The 16620-nt window shown below is 51.6% G+C and overlaps 1 protein-coding gene across 5 annotated transcripts in view; it reads right to left on the reverse strand.

The window, feature by feature from the left end:
* Positions 1–2704: 2704 nt before the first annotated feature.
* ACACB (acetyl-CoA carboxylase beta) overlaps positions 2705–16620 on the reverse strand; it is a 38381-nt gene continuing 24465 nt past the window's right edge. For 4 of the 5 annotated variants that reach the window (XM_087705431.1, XM_087705430.1, XM_087705432.1 and 1 more), the window contains 21 exons: positions 16403–16444; positions 16082–16297; positions 15414–15569; positions 15105–15308; positions 14628–14783; positions 13365–13490; positions 12530–12799; positions 11664–11761; positions 11435–11555; positions 10664–10774; positions 9444–9587; positions 8922–9042; positions 8310–8406; positions 7750–7846; positions 7361–7496; positions 7065–7242; positions 6037–6149; positions 5204–5358; positions 4093–4263; positions 3867–4003; positions 2705–3207 (listed from right to left, as the gene is read on the reverse strand). In XM_087705431.1, the coding sequence (XP_087561557.1) occupies positions 3081–3207; positions 3867–4003; positions 4093–4263; positions 5204–5358; positions 6037–6149; positions 7065–7242; positions 7361–7496; positions 7750–7846; positions 8310–8406; positions 8922–9042; positions 9444–9587; positions 10664–10774; positions 11435–11555; positions 11664–11761; positions 12530–12799; positions 13365–13490; positions 14628–14783; positions 15105–15308; positions 15414–15569; positions 16082–16297; positions 16403–16444 (2976 nt within the window). In that variant the 3' untranslated portion in view covers positions 2705–3080. Of the gene's footprint in view, positions 3208–3866; positions 4004–4092; positions 4264–5203; positions 5359–6036; positions 6150–7064; positions 7243–7360; positions 7497–7749; positions 7847–8309; positions 8407–8921; positions 9043–9443; positions 9588–10663; positions 10775–11434; positions 11556–11663; positions 11762–12529; positions 12800–13364; positions 13491–14627; positions 14784–15104; positions 15309–15413; positions 15570–16081; positions 16298–16402; positions 16445–16620 lie in introns of those variants that run through there. The other variant, XR_015695525.1, reaches the window with a different exon arrangement.

Consider the following 16620-nt stretch of genomic DNA (forward strand, 5'->3'; position numbering starts at 1 on the left):
AGCAGAAAAGAAAATAATGTACTAAATGAGATTTAAAAAAAAAACAAAACCTTGAATAGATTATTAGGATTAACGATCTTACTAGAGATTTTTTTGGGGGAAAAAATACTAGAGTTTAGGATTAGAGGTTTGTTGATTCTGGGGCTAAGCAGTATTACTGTTTGTAAATTTTATTTATAATTTATTTTTATGAAAACGAAAAGGGAATTTTTATGCTCAGCACTGACTTTTGAAAAACACTGTAATATTTTTTTACTTAATTATTCAAACTGCAGCAAACTATTTTAAAGATCACCAGAACACTGTGGACGTTTTTTAAACTACCCTTTCAAAATAAGCACTTTGGATGTACTTTCTGTGGACGGAACGTTTTCTGTGAAAGACCAAACCTACTTTTAGCCAGTGAGCTTTTCCACAACTGACATAAAAATGCTGTTTTTTTTCCCCCCGCTCAGCCCTAAATGTTTACGTAGAAATATATCATGCAGCAATCTTTGTTCACTGTTTTGTTTTTAAAATGACCACTAGTATAAGAGACACTGCATGTTGCAGCTAAGATCTTCTGATTTAGCATTTAGGCTATCAGTACCAGGTTAACTTTGATCTAATATTTATTTTTAAACACCTTTTTACTGTAAATTGTAAATAATTCCTTCTATTGCCTCAGAATTCAATTTTGAAGAAAAGAAGCCAAACCATATCGTTCAAAGGAAATTGCACGTACAGTTCAAGGTGCAAAGAACAGCCTCTTTGACTCTCCAGGTAGCGATGGAGATTCTTAGCAAAGAGGCACCGAGTTCCATTCCCTCCAGCAGAGCCCTCCTCTTCGTCCACGGCCTTCCCGGGGGTGGGGGTGTGTTTGCAGCTCACACAACAGCCTTCCCCAGGGGCCCAAAAGCCCCACTGATGCACCCATGGAGAGCCTTGCCCACAACAAGTGTTACAGGATAGCTCAGCTACAGCCCTCTCTGGCATTTTGGCAGAGATCAGGAACTGCCTATGTCCCATTTTTTCCTCTGGGGAAGGGTCCTGCTGACTTCTTAAAAGGTTAGGATTCACTTGCATTTACAGAGATTTACTTAGGCACCCCTCCCCTCCCTCCCCCCTGAGGCCAATATGCACAGAGGCAGGGCTGGCTCAAGGGGAGAGGGTCCCGGTGGGTCAGTTGGTCTGACAGCGCCACCTCCCGCCAATGCCAAGATGTGCATTCTTAGAGCAGCTAAGTTTGTTTTGGGAAGAAGGGCTGGTGCCTGGTGGTGCACCCCAAGCCCGGGTGCCCCCTCTCCCCCTCCAGTGCCTACGTGGCCTTAGCCCAAAGCTGGCCCTGAGGGGACCGTCTGTAGCTTGGATCACTTGGAAGAAAGCTGTTGTAATATAACTCCTTGTGTAGGTGTGGGTCACCCATGGCCCAGTGCATAATAGGGCATGCGCAGTTTGGGGGTGACTCCTACCACATGACCCACACGGGCTCTTCTCGGGAACCCCCTTGTTGTTGTTTTTTTAAGTGTAGACAAGGCTACTTACAGACATTGGCTAGAGGTCAGGCTAGAAAAGCAAAACGCAGGAGGGAATGGAAATGGCTTCCGAAAAACTTTCCCCTTCAAAATGTACTTTTCAGTTCTGATGGATTGATGTGCTGATCATCCCATGATTTACTACTGTCAGCTTTGTATGGAAACGAAGGGCAATAAAGACGTGTTACTGATAGAGACCACAGCGGCATCCACAGCGGCAAATCAGATCTAGAGAGCAATTTTGCATCTTTACGGGGTGGGGGGTTGGGGGTGGGTGGGGAGGAGAACGAAGAAATACAATTGGGATCGTTAAGAAAACCAAGACTCCTTTAATGAATCTCCAACTCACAAAAGATAAAACAAACCTCGAAGCCTGTATCAAAAGTCAGAGTTGCTCTTATTTAAAAAAAACAACGGCTATTTTGGAGTGGCCTTTGGGGGGCCTCCCTTCCCTGAGATTTATTAACAGCTCTCCCAAGGAGAAGAAAGCAAGATTCTGTCAGGTGTTTCTTCTTCTGTCCCTGGAAAAAGGAGTTTTATCACCCTCTTTTCTTTTAGGGGGGGGGAGGGAAACCCCCGTCCCATACCAGACCCACTCAAGCATTAATGCCAGAGGTAGAGAGACAATCCCACTCCCAGGAAGGATTAGGAAACCTGCCAAGAACTCCGGCCTTCCAAGATATGCCGGACAATGTAAATTACCTTCAGCTGTCACCTCCTTTGTCCCAGGTCTGCTTTAGAAAAGACTGTGTGTGTGTGTGTGTGTGTGTGTGTGTGTGTGAAAGTGTTTTGTGCGTCTGATGTTTCACAGCCCATCATACTTTCCGCCTGCTGATGATTCATCCCTTTAAAAGCGTGTTTTGATTGTCTCGCCTCTCGCAAAGTCCACTCATCCCACAAATAAATAGCACCACTGTCTCCCCTTCTGGTATCTGACATCTCAGCCAGTTAGGAACAAGGATGGAGCCCCCCCCCTTTCTTTCTAAAGAAACAAGAAGAACCCAAAATACTTCCCTTTGGGGGGAGGATGTCCCTTTTGTTTTCACCTTCCCAGGAGAGAGAGAGGGAGGAATGCCTCCGTTCTCAAAGGCTTCTAGGACAGCTGTGCTGGCCTATTGGGAAATTTTCCCCAGCCACTCCTCCGTATTGGCTGGGTGGTAGATACTGACATTTCCCCCCCCACCCTTCCAATACATATTTTAATAAAGCGTTGTGTCCTGAGTGGTTTCGTGAAAGAGAATCCCTTATCTCAACAGATAACCCTGGGCAATAACTGAAAATGCACTTACTTTCAGCCTACATTCTAGACTGGGCAATGCAAACCTTTTTCCCTTGGACACTGTGCGGTGGGCACCCAGGCGGTTGGGGAAAATACGGACTGCCGAGTGTGGCAGGAGAGCGAATCCCGGGAACTGGGAGACTCTGGCCCTCCTAATTCAGGACAAACGGGGGCCCTGCTAGAAAGCCGCAGCCGGACGGCGCTCACAAACTGAGGTGGTTTAGCGCCGCCTCCTCCTTCCTTTATCAGAGGCAATCTGGCAATCTCCCACCGTCAGCGGGCGCAAGTCAGGAGGGGGAAGGATTGTCCATCGTTGCCAGGAGGCGGACCACCTCAGCCCTCTGGGCGCTTGTGATGTGCTGGGTCATGTGAACGATGCAGTCCATGGCGACCTCCGGGTTCGCCTCTATCAAGCTGGAAGAGAGAAGCGGGATCGTAAAGAGAGACTTGGATGACCAGGATTTGATGTAAAAAATCCCTTTTTTTCTCTCCTGAATTTTGTGAGACACAAACGCAACCGGAGTTTTGCTCAGTACTGTTTCAAGAAGAGAGCCAAAGCTGCCCGGTGGAAGTGAGAGGGCCAACGAGCGGCACATAATGCACTGAAATCTCAGCCTCCACAGACCAGAGTTCCCTCTCTCATCAAGAGCCCTTTAAGTGCCCTCTTGAATGTTGAATGTTTATTTTATTTATATGCCGCCCTTTTCCCCGAAGGGGACTCAGGGCGGCTCACAACTCAAACCAGGGAAGGGGGATACAAACAAAAATTAAAAACGACACAAAACAATACATAATTTAAAACACACAACGGTCATGCTGTTGCTGTGGCATCCTCTTTACACACTGCACAGCTAAGGTGGCCCAAGCCTTATCATCCCCAGAGAGAGAGCCAGGGACACACTTCTCCTGCACTCTTCCTTTGAGCAGAAAATGCAGAGTCTTTGACTTCTCCCAGCTCCAAGGAATGCTCTCGGGGTTCCTGGGGCCCTTCCTATGCCACCCCAACCGTTTGGTCCCGGCACCCCATGGAGCCCCTCGGAGACCCCACACCTGACCAGGAAGGAAACACTCACTTTCGGATATGTTTCAGGGCATAATCGCGCTTCAGGTATCTGATGTTCTCCCGAATGGCTGACTTCGCCCCGTCCTCTTCACTCAGCTGCTTCTCCAGCCATGCCACCACCACCTGGTTGTTATCCCACAGGTAACTCTGCAGGAGGGACAGAAGGGGGGAGCCGCACTCAGCCGGGAAGCAGGGGCAGCCGAGAGAAGTCGGCTCCCGCCAACCAAGTCCCCGACCTTGACGGCGCCTTCGGTCTCCAGGAACCAGCGTCGCATCATGGACTGGATGTGGCTGTTGCTGAGCTCGCTGTGGGCGCTCAGGATCTCGGCCTTGACACCCTCCTCCAACAGCAGCCGCCGCAGCCGCCAGTAGAAGAAGGTGCGGCTCTCCTTCCACTGAAGGATGTCCTGAAACGGAAGACCCCACTCAGGTTGCTTCAGGACGCCTCCCCACAACACAGAACTCAGGGCTGCGTAACCCGTGGCCAGCGTCTTATCTCTTAGGGAGACCCTTTGGGGAGTTCCTGCCCCCTTCAAAGGTTCAGCTGGAGAGGAAGAGCGGGTGGGGGGACACCAGAGATGGCGAAGGGGGCAGGTTCGACCCCAGAGTTCTGCCCCACAGTTGCAGAGCTGCCCAGGAAGCCAAGAACAGCCCCGAGATCCCTAGGAGAAAGAAGATCACGGAAAGAAGGATCCCTCCCAAGATTCCAAGCTTGACTGCAGGCAGTCCTCGGCTTACAACAGTTCATTTAGTGAAGATTCAAAGTTACAACGGCAATAAAAAAAGGGACTCGTGACTCCATTTCACACTTACGACCACTGTGCTACCCCCCATGGTCAGGTGATCAAAATTCAAACAGTTGGCTATTGACTCATATTTATGACGGCCACAGTGTGCCAGGTTCTTGTGATCCCTTTTGGAGAAGCGAAGTCTGTGGGGAGGCCAGGCTCACTTCACAACCGTGTGGCTAACTTAACAACTCCAAGAGCCAAGGTGGCGCAGTGGTTAAATGCAGCACTGCAGGCTACTGCTAGATCAGCAGGTCAGCGGTTCAAATCTCACCGGCTCAGGGTTGACTCAGCCTTCCATCCTTCCGAGGTGGGTAAAATGAGGACCCACATTGTTGGGGGCAATATGCTGACTCTCTGTAAACCGCTTAGAGAGGCCTGAAAGGCCTATGAAGCGGTATATAAGTCTACTGCTATTGCTATTGCTATAACTGCAGTGATTCACTTAACAACGGTGGCAAGGAAGGCTGGAGTAAAATGCGGCTGAACAAATGCCCTGCTTAGCCACAGAAATTTCGGGCTCAACTGTGGTCGTAAGTTGAGGACGGCCTGCACTTACTGAAATCACTCCTTTCTCCTGCAACCTCCCGGGGGTGTCATGGAGGTCCGCAAAGTGCACAGCCACCTGGTGGAAGACGGGCAGGAGTTCGTCCTCTCGCCTCTTCAGCTGCTTCTCCAGTTCTTTGCGCTGCCCCTGGGAGAGTTCCGGAGAACCTGCCAAGGCCAGGACACAGGAAGGACCGGTTGGAAGGGATCCAGCCCGGGAGGGAGGGAGGGGGAGCCCAGGAAGCCCCTGGGAAGGAAGGCCGGAGGGGGGGGGGGACACAGGCTCCGGAGGGTGTTTCCCACCTGAAGCTCTGCTACACCCCCCCTCCATTTTTCCAGTGTTGAGGGCCCAGTGTTTTAGAGTTTTTAGAGTTTTATTTCATTTGTATGCCGCCCTTTTCCCTAAGGGGACTCAGGGCGGCTCACAACTCAAAGAAGGGAAAGGGGGATACAGACAGTTTAACAACAACACAAAACAATACATAGTTAAAAGCGCAACAATCATACGATTCGAGGTGGGGCAGCGAGTCTTTAGCCCCAGGCCTGTCGGAACAGCCAGGTTTTGAGGGCTTTGCGGAAGGCCTGGAGGGTGGTGAGGGTTCGAATCTCCACGGGGAGCTCGTTCCACAGGGTCGGAGCAGCCACAGAGAAGGCTCTCCTCCGGGTAGTCGCCAGTCGACACTGGCCGGCGGATGGAATTCGGAGGAGGCCTAATCTGTGGGATCTAATTGGTCTAGTGGAGGTAATTGGCATTGGCAGTGGATGCAGATCAACCAGCAGCAGGGAAGGGAAAGGAAGAGAAGGGAAGGTGGGGGGAGAGCCGGCCCGGCTTGGCCTTCCTCTTACTCAGCTGCTGTGCGATTCGTGCATAGGTGACATCGACCCTCCTCATGGTCTTCAGCAGCTCTTTCTTCCTGTACTTGATCTCCACGGTTCCTTCCGCTTCCAAGATGCCCCCCCTGCAAAGCAGAGCCCCTTGCAATGGAAGGCAGGAGAGGGAAGAGCCCCTCCTCTTGGGCTGACCAGCACTGGACAGGTCAGAACAAGTCTCCCACCACCACCACAGGAGCATTCCATGCCTTGGGCCTCGAGAGCCTCCAGCCAGCATTTCACAATGGCTCCAAGTGGGCCCCTTATTAATAAGGAATAAGTTCCTTTTGCAAGAAAAAAAACGGAGATACTTTCCTACTGAAACCCCAATCAACACACAGACTATTTCAAGATCTTCAGCAAAAATAACGGCAGCAAGACTGTTGGTGGCGCAATACTGTAGTATTGTGTGTGTTAGATTTCAAAGCAACGCGATTGCACTTGTATACTGTTGCTCTTTAATTCCATTGTAAAAATAGGACAAGCTGAATATATTAATAGATAGTAGAAATACACCGAAGGGAGGAGTAGAGGGATAGAAGAAAGAGGAGTAGAGAGGGTGGGAGAGAGGACGGGAGGGAGGGTGAGAAGGAAGGGAGGGAGTGTACTGGGAGAGAGGAGTGGTAGAGGGGGAGGGGAAGTAGGGCAGAGGGGAATGATGGAGGGAAGATGGAAAGTTGGAGGGGGGCGAAAGAAAGGGTGTATGGAGGGTCGAAGAGGTACATTGGGTTTGTATTTTGGGGGGTATTGTTGACAAGAGGAATGGCTGTGTTTATTGTTTAATGTTATATGGCCCCGGTTATGCACAGTATATATGTGACTGTACGAAAATGAAAATGGAAAATAAAAAACCTATTACTGATAAAGATTTTCAGCAAAAATGAAGTTCTCGCTCTCGCCAAAGGAGAAACTCCCAGATCAAAGGGATGTTTTGGACAGCAACCCAGGATTGGCCACCCTAAGACCTGACCGCAAAGAAGGTGAGGATGTAGCCGGACACTCACCTGCTCTCTTTGTCTGCGTAGAGCTCCACGTGGAGAGGGTTGATGGTCGGGTCAATCACCACCCATGAGCCTCCCCGCAGCTCAGCATGTGGGGGGATGTAGACGAGAACCGGCTGCTTGAACTGCCGGAGGCTGTCCACAATGTGGGCCCCGAATTTCAGCACCTGGTCGTACATGTCTGCAATCAGAGGCCAAGAGGTCATCACCACCACCACCACCTCTCTCTCCCTCCCTCCCTCTCGCTCTGGTGGCCACTGGCGTGACGAGGACAGGGGGTGGGGGTGCAGGAAGGGCACCTTTCATGCCACCAGAGAAGCCCCTCCAGTTGGCGAAGATCAAGAGGGGGAGCCGCTCACGGTCAAAGTCCCTGATGGCCTGGGCAGTTTTAAAAGCCGAGTCCGGGAACCAGACTTGCCCGGCTTGCTGAATGATCTGAGGAACATAAAAAGGGAGAAAAATTACGGGTCATCCCGAATTAATGCACCAATCGGACGCAAGGCAAAAACATGTGCTGGACACATTTATAGGGGGATGTGCTCATTTCACAGAAGTGCCCCTTTACTGAAGGCAGCATGGAACTGTATTCTAGGAGCCTGAGAGAAGCAAGACGGAGAGACTCTCTGGCTTCTGACAAACTGACCAGATGCCCCGTGGGAGAAAAGGTTCTGAATTTTACGAGGCCAACCTTTGCTTCCGATTCTGGGTTTGCTGGATCAGCCGGTATGGCGAGTTCCACCGTCCGGACCTCCACGGCTATCACCCCCACGGGGATTCCTCCTAGCCTGTCAGAATAAGTCCAGACGACTTCAGATTAGGGCTACGTGGACTCAATGCAACCAGTCAATGGATAATGTGCCTTTATTTATTTCGTAAGCATAGAGATTTTAAGGTTTTAAAACTTGGGAACAAAAGATTAAGATTAAGATTTAGTTTATTTGTATGCTGCCCTTCTCCGGGAGGGACTCAGGGCGGCGAACAACTCAAAAGGGGAAAAGGGGTTACAAACACAATACACGTAATTAAAATACACAAGAGTCATACAGCCATACAAGTCGAGAGGGGAGGGGAACTCATCAACCCCAGGCCTGGGGTTGCCGAACTCTTCCTCATGCCTTATAGGCAGACACACGTCAGCCAGGGCAGGAAAGGGAGTTCCAGCTGACGTTCAGGGGCAAGATCTATCCTGCGGGGGTCCCCTCCCTTCTCCCAAAGGCTCCTCAGCCAGCCCCAGCCCTTCGCCGATACCTGGCTCGACCAACTACCACAGTCTGGGCCCAGGGCTGCATGATCTCTGCAAATGATCCATGATCGAAGAAACCACTTTGCCAAGATCCCTTCACAGCTGTACAACAAAACAGAGGGGGAGGGGGGAGGAAGGGAAAGGGAGTTGAGAAAATTCAAGGTAAAGTCTTCTAAAAGTCATGCAATTCCATAACCTCTGCTGATCTATTAGGCAAAACTGGAGAAGATTCAGGAAGAAGGAAACCCAGCCATACCGTGAGGCTACACCAGAAAGGCCTACTAAAGAGTTACCCTGTGGCAAGATGGGCGGCCAATAAATTTAATAAATAAATAAACCCCGTCACACCACTTTCTCCAACTGCAGATGGGCGACTCTCCATGTCTCTTCTTCCTTCCAGCCATGCTGGGTATCAATTTGTACACTTTCCAACCAACAAAGACAATATCTTCCAGCTTCTCATCTCTACATGTTTATCTGGTCAAGTTTCATCTTTGTCAAAAGCTTCCTATAGAATTCGTTGAACCAAGCTAGTTCCCTCCCCAGTGCTGGATTTTGCTCTCCAGCCCCCCCTCCCCAAACACGCTTCTTCCAGAAGAGCTGACTGAGATACTCACTCGGATGGGGCCTCCCGGCCAGCATCCACCGGGGGTCGTAGGGGACTTTAGAAGGGACGAAGTCAATTTCTCTCGCGATGGGGTCGCTTGGAGGGACAACGGGCAACGGGCTGTGATTATCCTGCAAGAAGAAAACTTTGCTCAAGGCCAGTTTTAAGGTTGGGGGGGGGGGGAAGAGCCCACCCAGAGCAGCAATCGGGAAGGGAAGAAGAAACGGGCTTTTTCAGGTAATTCTACAGTCCTGAAGAAATCTGATTGTGACGTTCACAAGTGAAGACAATTCATTCTTACCCAATTACAGAAGTTTCTAATATAATACATAAGATTTTTAAAAAAAACAAAAACCCTGTGGCCGAATTAAACAGGGAAGGCCATTGGGATGAAATAAAATAGGTTTAAGTGTAAGATATTAGGCAAGGGACCCATGGCAGGAAATTCCTTCCTCATTTAGATGCTTGGCACCATCGCTCTCGCTGTCTTCCAAGCGGGCAGCCTGGCATTCCTCCGCTGCCCTCCAGGTACCTTGGGCATGTAGGAGAGCCACTGGAGGATGGTGTAGACGCCCTCAAAGTCATCCGGGACGGCCACGTGGGAGACACCGTTGTTGTGCATGATCTGCACTCCGCCCAGCTGGTTGTTAGATGTGTAGACCTCCCGGCCCAAGACCTGCGCGAAGGAGCACAAAAAGGGCGATAAAACCAGCGCTTTCCTCAAAAGGCTTAAACGAGGACAGCTTCCTAGCGGTCCCACCCTGGAGCTTTGGGGATTACTCAGGACACGTGGCTCCAGCCACTGGTGAAATCTAATTTTTTTTTTTTTACTATCAGTTCTGTGGGCGTGGCTTGGCGGGCGTGGCTTGGCGAGGTCATATGACTGGGTGGGCGTGGCTATGTAGTCATGTAACTATGGGGGATCAAAAGGCTGAAACTGTCACTGCCCCTTCATTTAATAACCAAGAAAGGAACCACTCAGCTCCATGTTTCAGAATTAAGTGTACTTTTACAAGCGATGAGGAGCAAAGCAAAGCTGAATCTGAGTAAAAAGGCGCGAAAGCAATAGATATCTATACATGATTCATCCCCCTCCCCTTGGTACCCCAGTCCATAGTCCAATCATAAGTCACCCAACTGTCAGGTGGGAGACATCTTCAAAAATCATCATCAGGTCGGAATGCCGGACAGTTGGCCTTTGGCGGGAAACTCCCCCCTTCCACGTGTGCAAAGAGATGGCGAGAATAACTCCCAATAAACAGTCCTCCAGCACAGAATGATTCCCTCCCCAAATACCAGGCCCTCCCCCCCCCTCCCCGTTTCAATGGCAGCCGAAAAGCAGCAGCAAAGCAGAGGCTGACAGAAACTCACTTTTAATAATGTCCTGCTAGAGCAGGGTTGGGCTAGATGACCTCCAGGTCCCTCCCAGCCCTGGATTATCCTCTGAAGCTGCATAGTCCTTCCTTCCTCTCCTTTTTCCCTCCCTCCTTCCCTCTCTCTCTCTCCCTCCCTCCCTCTGAATGAGTGGTTGATAAAGACAGTAATCCAACAGTACCAACCTCTCTTCTGAGTAGCTGTTTTTAAAATGTGAATATAGTGTTTTACGTACAAGAACAAGCGCACATCGTTCCCCAGGGACCGATTCCACAACCACATAGCAAGGGAGGAGGCACTTCTGGTTTTTTTAAAAGTACTTTTCTCAGGATAATCTAAACGGAAAACGCCGGAAGCCAAAACAAGCTCCCTCCGTACCTTATTCAGAGCACTGGCCCCAGTCAAAATGATGTGGGAATTCTCCACCTGGATCACCCGCTGGCCCAGCCTGACCAGGTAAGCCCCAATCCCAATGGCTCGACAGGTGACCTGCGGAACAGAAGCGAAGGAACCAATTTGTGGCCAAGGAAGCTGCCATTTAGAATAGAATAGAATTTTATTATTTGTATGCCGCCCTTCTCCGGGAGGACTCAGGGCGGCGAACAATTCAAGGGGAAAAAGGGGGAACATAAAAGACAAAATACAAATAATAAAAGTAGACAACAGTCGCACAACCATACATGTTGGGAGGGGAGGGAACTCATCACCCCCAGGCCTGCCGGCAAAGCCAGGTTTTGACGCCTTTTCGGAAGGCCTGGAGAGAGGTGAGGGTCCGAATCCCTGCGGGGAGTTCATTCCAGAGGGGCCGGAGCTGCCACAGAGAAGGCCCTCCACCGGGTAATAGCCAGGTGGCATTGGCTGGTAGACGGAACCCGGAGGAGGCCAACCCTGTGAGATCTAATGGGTCTGTGGGAGGTAATTGGCAGCAGGCCGTCTCTCAAGCTTAGAACAGGGTATTTCTTCACCTTGGCAGCTTGAAGATGGGTGGACTTTGGTTCCCAGAATGCCCCAGTCAGCCACGGGGAATCCTGGGATTTGAAGTCAAGCTGCCAAGGCTGAGAACCACCGGTTTAGAAAACATGGCAGCTTCCTGCTCAGGAGCCGTTTCCCCCCCCCCAGCGTTAGAACGAGAGGGATCCGCAGCCCTACCATGCTGATGGTGACAATTTGGTCATAGGCGAGAGAGGACTCCCCAGCAATGGTGCCCGATGCTCTTAGGTTCTCCACCCCGAAGCCTTCCTCTTTCCCAATGATGTCAGTGATGATATACCTGCAGGAGACGAGAGCAAGCAGGGGGTTACTCACACACACACACACGCACCCCTTGGTCCCCTGGGTTCCCCCAGGAGGGGAAGTCGGAGAGGAGCCCCTTGCTCACCTGGACTCACCAGCCTCTTCCACGTGCCTGCAGTGAACAGAATTCATGGAGCTGATCCTCGTGTAATCCTGAGGCGTTAAGTACAGGTACTTGAATCCCTTTGGAAAAAAGAGGGTGTGTGTGTGCAGGATTAGCAGACTGCTAGGAAGCCCTTAGAGCAAGGCTCCCCAGCCTGGGCCACTTTAAAGACTTGTGGACTTCAACTCCCAGAATTCCTCAGCCAGCAAAGCTCTGTCTGGCCAAGGATGGAGACCCCCGCTCTAGATGAAGCATATAATTCGATCGTTTTGGTGGTCTTTCTGAAAGGAGAACAAGGAACTGGGGATGAAATATTGTTTACCCCTCACATTTGGGCAGTGGGTCCTTCTCTGCTCTCCCACCATTAGAGGAGTTTTTTTTTTTTTTAATAGCAATAGCAGTAGACTTATATACCGCTTCATAGGCCTTTCAGGCCTCTCTAAGCGGTTTACAGAGAGTCAGCATATATTGCCCACAACAATCTGGGTCCTCATTTTACCCACCTCGGAAGGATGGAAGGCTGAGTCAACCCTGAGCCGGTGAGATTTGAACAGCTGAACTGCTGATCTAGCAGTAGCCTGCAGTGCTGCATTTAACCACTGCGCCACCTTGGGGAGTTTGGGGAACCAGACCCTCTCTTGCTTCCTGTTGCTGGTTAAGAAGCCAGCGTTCCGTGCCTGCCTCCCTGCCATTAAGCCTTCAAAGGACGAGGCCCTGGAAACGTCGAGGAATTCTCCCTGCCCGGGCAATGAGGCTCAGCTTGAGCAACAAAGGCGTCTCCTCGTCTTCCCAAGGGGAGATTCAGCCACGATGGAATCCCGCCGGGGTCCCGCAATCATCCCCCTTACCTTGTAGGGATCTGCTGGATCTACCCAGCCTATCTGGAACTTGGTCTTGATCTCGTCGGCAAAGCCGATGCGGGCACCACTGTTGGCTGCGATGTAGACCCGCGGGATGCCCTCTGCACGAGCCAGCTCCGATGCCCGCAGGAAAAGGAGATCCTCGGCAGGCCCAAAGGACCCGATCTTGTAGGTGATGTCGTTGCTGATGAGCACAATGTCACGGCCCTTGGGGTACTCGGGGGTCTTCAGCTTCATTTTGAAGGCCACCATTCCGATCTGGCGGAGGAGAGGAGGAAGAGGAGGAGGAGGAAGAAGAAAAAGAAACTGATCAAAAGCAGAAGTTAGCAAGCTGCATTTCTTAAAATCTGGAGGATTTTCTCCCATTTGAATCCTCTTCAACAGAGGCCTAGATTAACACTAGCAATTAAAGGAAGAATCTGATTATTATAACATATGGGGGTTATTTTATCACTGGTTAGAATATGAATAGGGATATAAAGTATGAAATTGAATAATTTAGGAAGAGAAATGTTATAACAGGAGTTATGTAAGGTTGTAATGTTAAAGCAAGAACATATAAAGAATTTGGTGGTGAGCTATAACTATTACAACACACACATTGTACTCAAACAACAACACATGATGAAATGTTTGTTTTAAAAGAAAAATAAAGAAAAAAACCTTAAAGAAAAAAAAAACAGAGGCCTGCAGCAAAGCAGCTTAGACAGAAGATGAAAGGCAGGCAGCCCCTCAGTCTGCAAGGACCCCCGGCGCTTTCAAACCTCCCTGGTTGGAGCCCCTCTTCTCTCAAGCTTCCGCTTGCCCCGGTCTCAGTGCTTGCCTCATTTCCTCCCGGCAGCCTGTTCAGCTGCACCATCTTCCCCTGGGCATCCAGCACCAGTTCCGTGTACGTCAGCACGTCGGTGGGGCTGGCCTCCTCAGTGGGTCCCCACTGCTTGAACAGAGCCTGCGGAGGAGGAGGAGGAGGAGGAGGAAGATTCTCGGCATCAGGGGGATTCTTAGGGGCAGACGCCACTGAAGGGAGGGGAGGGGAAGGCATTTCCTGGGTCCCTTCTCTGCCAGAGTGAGCCAGTGGGCTCTCCATCGGGGAGACCGAGCGCTGCCTCTTCCACTGGCACAGAATCTCCTCGGGAGAGGACATCCGGAAGAGAGAGACACCTTCGCCCATTCGGGGCCCATTTGCTTTTCCTAATATTTCTGGAGAGGCGGGTCTACAGGTGGGCTTTCTCTCCAGGTGAAAACATTTCCCAATATTGTGTGTGCGTGTGGCTGTCTTTTAATTTAAAAATCTGCAGCAACTCTCAAATCAGAAGCTCCAATGAAGGGACAAACTAGGACCCTCAATCCCCACTCTGGGGCCTCTCGAGCATTAAGCAGCCCTTGAAGAGCATTCGGAGACTTCAACTTGTCCAGAATGCAGCCGCGCGAGCGATTGTGGGTGCACCTCGATACACCCACGTTACACCTATCCTCCGCGAGCTGCACTGGCTGCCTATTGGTCTTCGGATACGCTTCAAGGCGCTAGTCGTCACTTATAAAGCCCTTCATGGTATTGGACTTGGGTACTTGAGAGACCGCCTGCTGCCAATTACCTCCCAAAGACCCATTAGATTTCACAGGGTTGGCCTCCTCCGGGTTCCGTCCACCAGCCAATGCCGACTGGCGACTACCCGGAGGAGGGCCTTCTCTGTAGCAGCTCCAGCCCTCTGGAACGAACTCCCCGTGGAGATTCGGACCCTCACCTCTCTCCAGGCCTTCCGAAAAGCCGTTAAAACCTGGCTGTGCCGGCAGGCCTGGGGTTGATGAGCTCCCTTCCCCTCTCGACAGGCGTGGTTGTTGGCTATCTTAAATGCTTGTCTTGTATTTGTGTGTTCCCTTTCCCGCTTGAGTTGTTCGCCGCCCTGAGTCCCTTTTGGGAATAGGGCGGCATATAAATAAAACAAACCTCAACCTCAACCTAAACCCGGAGCCGTGAATAGCCACGGTGGAAGCCTAGTGAGCAGCAGTGGCGGCAGTGAGCACCTCTCCACCCTGGTGGCCGACGGAGCCCGGGGGAGACCCCCTGAGCCGCTGCCCAGCCCACCTGCCGGAACATCTCCAGGAAGTCGTAGACGTAGGTGGTGCCCAGCGACTGGGCCTGGAAGCGCTTGGCCTGGAGCAGGTCCTTGGTGACGTAGGGCGTGTTGATCAGCATGCTGTGCATGGGGCCCTGCTTCTCCCCGTAGGAGTGGAACATAATCTGGGCCAGGAGACAAAGGACGATCAGGCGGCCTCCCTCGGCTGAGGCAACTCCAGTCGGACGAGAGAAGCCGCACTCAAATCTTCACAAATGCAGACTTCACACTCGGCGGAAGGATCTGGAGGCCTCTGCGGCTGCCCTCAGCCAAGGTCTCCAGACCCTGAGCTCAGCGTGGGGAGAGGTCTGCGTAGACCCAAAGCACCCCAGGGAAGGAGGGAGGAGGGAAATACAATCCTGGAAGGCCACCCACCCCTGAGAGACGGAGGGAAGCCAATCGGGGGACGGACGCATGAAGCGCTCAAGGGGCTCGGGGGCACCTACGCTTCCCGTGCTGGGGTCGGTGACTTCCTTGTAGAGGCCGATATCCAGGTAGTATCCGGACTCGTCGGTCAGGAAGAGGCGCACGGGAACCGCCTGGGCCGTCGGCATCGGCCGGATGTTGATCTTGACTTCCGCTTGAAGGACCCGCAGCTTCCAGAGGCGGCTGCCGTAACGCATCACCATGGAGCGCACAGATTCCTCGATCTGGGAGGGGGGAGGGAGGCAAAATGTGGTCGTGGGGGGGGAGCCTCTTACTCCGCAAGCGGCCGGGGGAGGGGGGGGCTTTCTAGAGAGGGAAGGCACGCAGACCTTGGAAGGGTCCATGACAACGGTGGGGACGAAGTTGAGGAAGATGTGGTTGCAGTCGGTGCGGACGGTGGTGTTGCTGGCGGCCACCTCCAGCTCGTCCATGGCTTCCAAGAGCAGCCGCTCGCCCTCGTTCTGCAGGTACTCGAAGGAGGCCTCCTGGATGGGAAGACGGGGGCGGCAGCAGGACAGGGAGAGTGAGAAAGAGAACTTGTCCACGAGGCAGGCAGAGAGGAGGGGGCAACTGTTGACCCCAGAAGGGGCTGCTGTGCTGAGCAGAAAGTACCAAAAAAAGCAGAATATGTGTAGCTCAGGGTTGAAAGGGGGGGGGTCCTTGGTGCTCTCTGAACTTAGTTGTTTTCTTACAAATGTTTCATGACCCAACTAGGGAACAACACCAGCGCCAGAAGGGGAGAGGGTTTGCGGAGGGAAAGGAGGAAGAGGAGGTAAAAGAGGAAGAAGAGGGACAGCGGGGTCCTTGGTGCTTTCTGACCTTGCCTGCTTTCTTACAGATTACCCAAACTACGAAATATCGTCAGTGCTAGTCAACAACACCATCACTACACTGATGATGTTACCTCGTTTGGGTCGTGAAACGTCTGCGAGAAAACCGCCAAGCTCAGAGAGCACCAGGGGCCATGAAGTGCCTTGTAGCTCAGCCCTAAACTCACCTTGGTGATCAGGTCGGAGTGCCTGACAATGGCACGGATGAAGAACCTGTAGTCGGTGACCTCCGTGCCTTCCTCCACCTTGGCAGCGCCCAGGTAAAGGTGCATCTTGTGGTTGGCACACGGCACCGCGGTCAGGTCAAAGTTGCGCATGCGGTTGAGCTCCAGCTGGAAAGCCAGGGCTGGCTCCAAGTGGCGATAGATGTGGTCTTCGGCAAACTGAAGAAGACGCAGCAAAAACTTGTGGGGTTGAGGTTGTACCCACCGAGCGTTAAAACCAAGATCAGACGTCGCCTGGGGGATTAAACAGCCCCCCCACCTCACCTCATCCCGAGCTCGGAAAGTGAAGAATTTTGGGAACTCCCTCTGCAAAAGAAGAGAGACCTTACCAGTGAGGAGAAAGGGCAGAAGTTGCCAACCTTTGCTTTTTAAACAGACGTTAATTCCACCATGATTATCAACAGTCATGTATACACTTTCATGCACCGTGTTTTTCGGAGTATAAGACGCACCACAATTTTGAAGAGGTAAATTAAAAAAAA

Source organism: Thamnophis sirtalis, unplaced genomic scaffold (assembly GCF_051295495.1).
Source record: "Thamnophis sirtalis isolate CommonGarterSnake01/CBP01778 unplaced genomic scaffold, rThaSir2_p1.2 scaffold_2, whole genome shotgun sequence".
Taxonomy (NCBI): domain Eukaryota; kingdom Metazoa; phylum Chordata; class Lepidosauria; order Squamata; family Natricidae; genus Thamnophis; species Thamnophis sirtalis.